Source organism: Piliocolobus tephrosceles, unplaced genomic scaffold, assembly GCF_002776525.5.
Source record: "Piliocolobus tephrosceles isolate RC106 unplaced genomic scaffold, ASM277652v3 unscaffolded_37732, whole genome shotgun sequence".
Lineage (NCBI taxonomy): Eukaryota > Metazoa > Chordata > Mammalia > Primates > Cercopithecidae > Piliocolobus > Piliocolobus tephrosceles.
The window spans coordinates 1-3,227 of record NW_022321790.1 but is presented as its reverse complement, the minus strand read 5'-3'; the positions used below and the strand labels follow the sequence as shown (position 1 = coordinate 3,227).

The 3,227-nt window shown below is 53.4% G+C and overlaps 1 protein-coding gene across 1 annotated transcript; it reads right to left on the bottom strand.

The window, feature by feature from the left end:
- Positions 1-2,470: 2,470 nt before the first annotated feature.
- Positions 2,471-3,220, bottom strand: LOC113223018 (interferon lambda-3; the record flags this gene model as incomplete). The annotated part of the gene is made up of 3 exons (XM_026452610.1): positions 2,471-2,791; positions 2,885-2,968; positions 3,074-3,220. Coding segments are annotated over 3 exons (330 nt in total), but the record flags the coding sequence as incomplete, so codon positions are not given.
- Positions 3,221-3,227: the final 7 nt, after the last annotated feature.

Below are 3,227 nucleotides of genomic sequence, written 5' to 3'. Positions count from 1 at the left end.
TGAGAAGGGTCCGTAGGCTTTTCAAGGCTGCCGTGAGGTCCGGTGGGTAAAGATGGTGAAGGAGCCCTGCCCTGGGGACTGTGGAGCACAGAACTGCCAGGAACCAGGGCCCCTGGATGACTGGGTGGGGCCATCCTACCAGGGGGAGCACTCACCTTGGGAGGAGGAGCTGGTGGAGAATGACACTCTGTGGTTTGTAATCCACGGTCACTGTATTTGGGGGACTCTTTGTTCCAGCAGCTCAGCTCAGCCAGCTCTACTCAGCAGGGATCCCTGATCCAAGTTGTCCTCCTCATTTGTGGGGGCCGATCCAGGGTTAGTGAGACCTCATGTTTGCTTATATGATTCAGGGGCTTCTTGGAAAGAGAATGGGCTGGACCCAGTGGCTCAAGCCTGTAATTCCAGTTCCAGGAGGGGCTGGGGTAGGTGGAGGATGGTGCTGAAGAGAGAGAATCACTTGAGCCCAGGAGTTTGAGGCTGCAGTGAGATGTGATGGTGCAAGAGACAGGGTCCTGCTGTTGCTCAAGCTGGTCATGAACTCCTGACCTCAAGCAATCCTCCCATCTCAGCTTCCACCAGTAGTTGGGATTATGGGCTTGTGCCACCACGCCCAGCCAATTCTTTAATTTTTTTATAGTGGCAGGATCTTGCTATGTGGCCCAGGCTGTTCTGGGCTCAAGTAATCCTCCCAACTCAGCCACCCAAAGTGCTGTGATTACAGGCTTGAGCAATCACATCCAGGCTCTAAATTAATTTTAAAGATGTTTCATTTCACCCAATACATCCAGCGTGCTCTCATTTCAACATCTAATGAATATATAAATTATAATACAGCTGTTTTACATTATTTTTTTTCCTACAGTAAATCTTCAAATTCTGGGGTTTGTTTTAGACTCACTGCACAAATTAGGTTGCACCACGTAAATTCTAGGTGCTCGGCCGGGCGCGGTGGCTCAAGCCTGTAATCCCAGCACTTTGGGAGGCCGAGACGGGCGGATCACGAGGTCAGGAGATCGAGACCATCCTGGCTAACACGGTGAAACCCCGTCTCTACTAAAAATACAAAAAACTAGCCGGGCGAGGTGGCGGGCGCCTGTAGTCCCAGCTACTCCGGAGGCTGAGGCAGGAGAATGGCATAAACCCGGGAGGCGGAGCTTGCAGTGAGCTGAGATCCGGCCACTGCACTCCAGTCTGGGTGACAGAGCAAGACTCCGTCTCAAAAAAAAAAAAAAAAATTCTAGGTGCTCAACAGTGACATGTGGCCCGGGGACCCCAGTGGATAGCACAGCCCTCAATGAACCTGCTGTTCTAGAGGTCTCACCATGGATGCTAATGAAAGTTCTTATTACCAAGGCATTTCTAGCTCCTGTTACTTTACTTATAGCACAATGCATTCTAAATGATCCCTCACACACTCTCAGGTAGACCAGACACACACACAATCCATAACTCCAATGACACACAATCAGAAGCACAATCATACACACACTGTAGGAGGCCGAAGATGCCACCCCAAAAACACCCAGCACCGCATCCCTGGACCCTGTGCGTATCTTATGTGACTCAGCAAAGGCGCTTTTCAGATACGACAATGGCGTGTGGACTGACACTGGGGAGATCACCCTGGATGCCAATCTAATCACTTGAGCCCTGAAACGTGGAAGACTTTCTCTAGCTGGAAGCACAAGAGAAACGTGGCAGGAGAGGTCAGAGAGGTTCCAAGTATGAGACAGGTTTGAGGCACAGTTGCTGGCTCTGAGTTGGTAGAGCCCATGGGCGGGGACCACGGAGAGCCAGAGAGGCATAGATGGAGAAAGACGGTGAATTTTCAGGGCAGTGAAATTATTCTGTCTTCCACTGTCATGAGGGATAGAATAAGTATGTATTATGCCTCAGATCTCAGGTCCTGGGGAAGCAGCGGGAGCGGCACCTGCAGTCCATCCGCAGGAGTGACTCTTCCTAGAGAGCAAGGGCACAGGTTAGCCCCCAGCAGAAGGGGTGGAGGTTAGACCACTCTGGTGAGATTAGAGGATGGCTGATAACAGGATAGTGGAGATTAACTCCCGGGAGGATGTCAGAGGACCCTCCGCTGCAGGAGGACCCGAATCAGCCCCTATAGTAGGAGCACGAGATAGACCACTGCAGGGAGGGTGGAGGTTAGCCCAGTGAGAGGAGTGGAGGTCCCTTTCAGCAGAGTCAGCTCAGGATGGACCCACAGCCAGGAGGAGGCAGGAACCTTAGTCCTACAGCAGCAAGGAACAGTGATCTGCCGACAATGTGACTGACCCTGGAACGAGTTTCTCTTCAGAGCCCCCAGGAAGAGCCCAGCAGCAATGCTTGGATTCCAGCCTGTGAGTCCCACAGGAAAGAAACCGGCCAGGGCCAGTGAGCCTCTGACCTGTAGACTCCCCGCTCATCAAGTGTGTCTTTGAAAGATGCTACTTTTAGCGTTGTTATGGCAGCAACGCAAAGGAAATACACACCAACACACACACACACAGTCCCACGTCATGGGTGTCTTTTCCTCATTGTTTATTTCAACAAAGGTTATAAAAAGTAGAAAAATAAACATTTTCCTGGAGGTGACTTGGGTTTACACACACAAATACATAAATAGCGATTGGGTGGCAATAAATTAAGACAAGCGGTTAATTGATAAATAAAATCTCAGATTGCATGACTGGTGGGAGAGTCAAACACACAGGTCCCCGCTGGCGACACATTTCAGGTCCCGCGTGAGGAGGCGGAAGAGGTTGAAGGTGACAGAGGCCTCGAGGCAGCCAGGGGACTCCTGTAGGGAGGAGGGGATGGGTCAGGGGCTGTCCAGGGTCTGGGCTCCTAGTGGCTCCCCAGACCCCAGTCCCTCTCTTCCCAGGTCACTCACCTTTTTTGGGGCCTCCTGGAGCCGGTGCAGCCAGTGGTGGAGGCGGCCCCAGGGCCTGGGCCCTGCCGTAGGCTGAGGCTGGATCTGTGGGCAGAGGAGAGCCGTGTGTGAGGCGGGGCCTGGGCCACCACAGGGGAAGGACGCTGCTCAGAGCCCACAGACCTGGGTGCCCGGGCCCCGAGGACTCACACAGGCCCGGAGCTGGGAGAGGATGTGGTGCAGGGTGTGAAGGGGCTGGTCCAAGACATCCACCAGGGCCGAGTCAGCGTCAGCGGCAGCCTCCAGAACCTTCAGCGTCAGGGCCAGCTCAGCCTCCAAAGCCACAGGGCGCTCCCTCACCTGA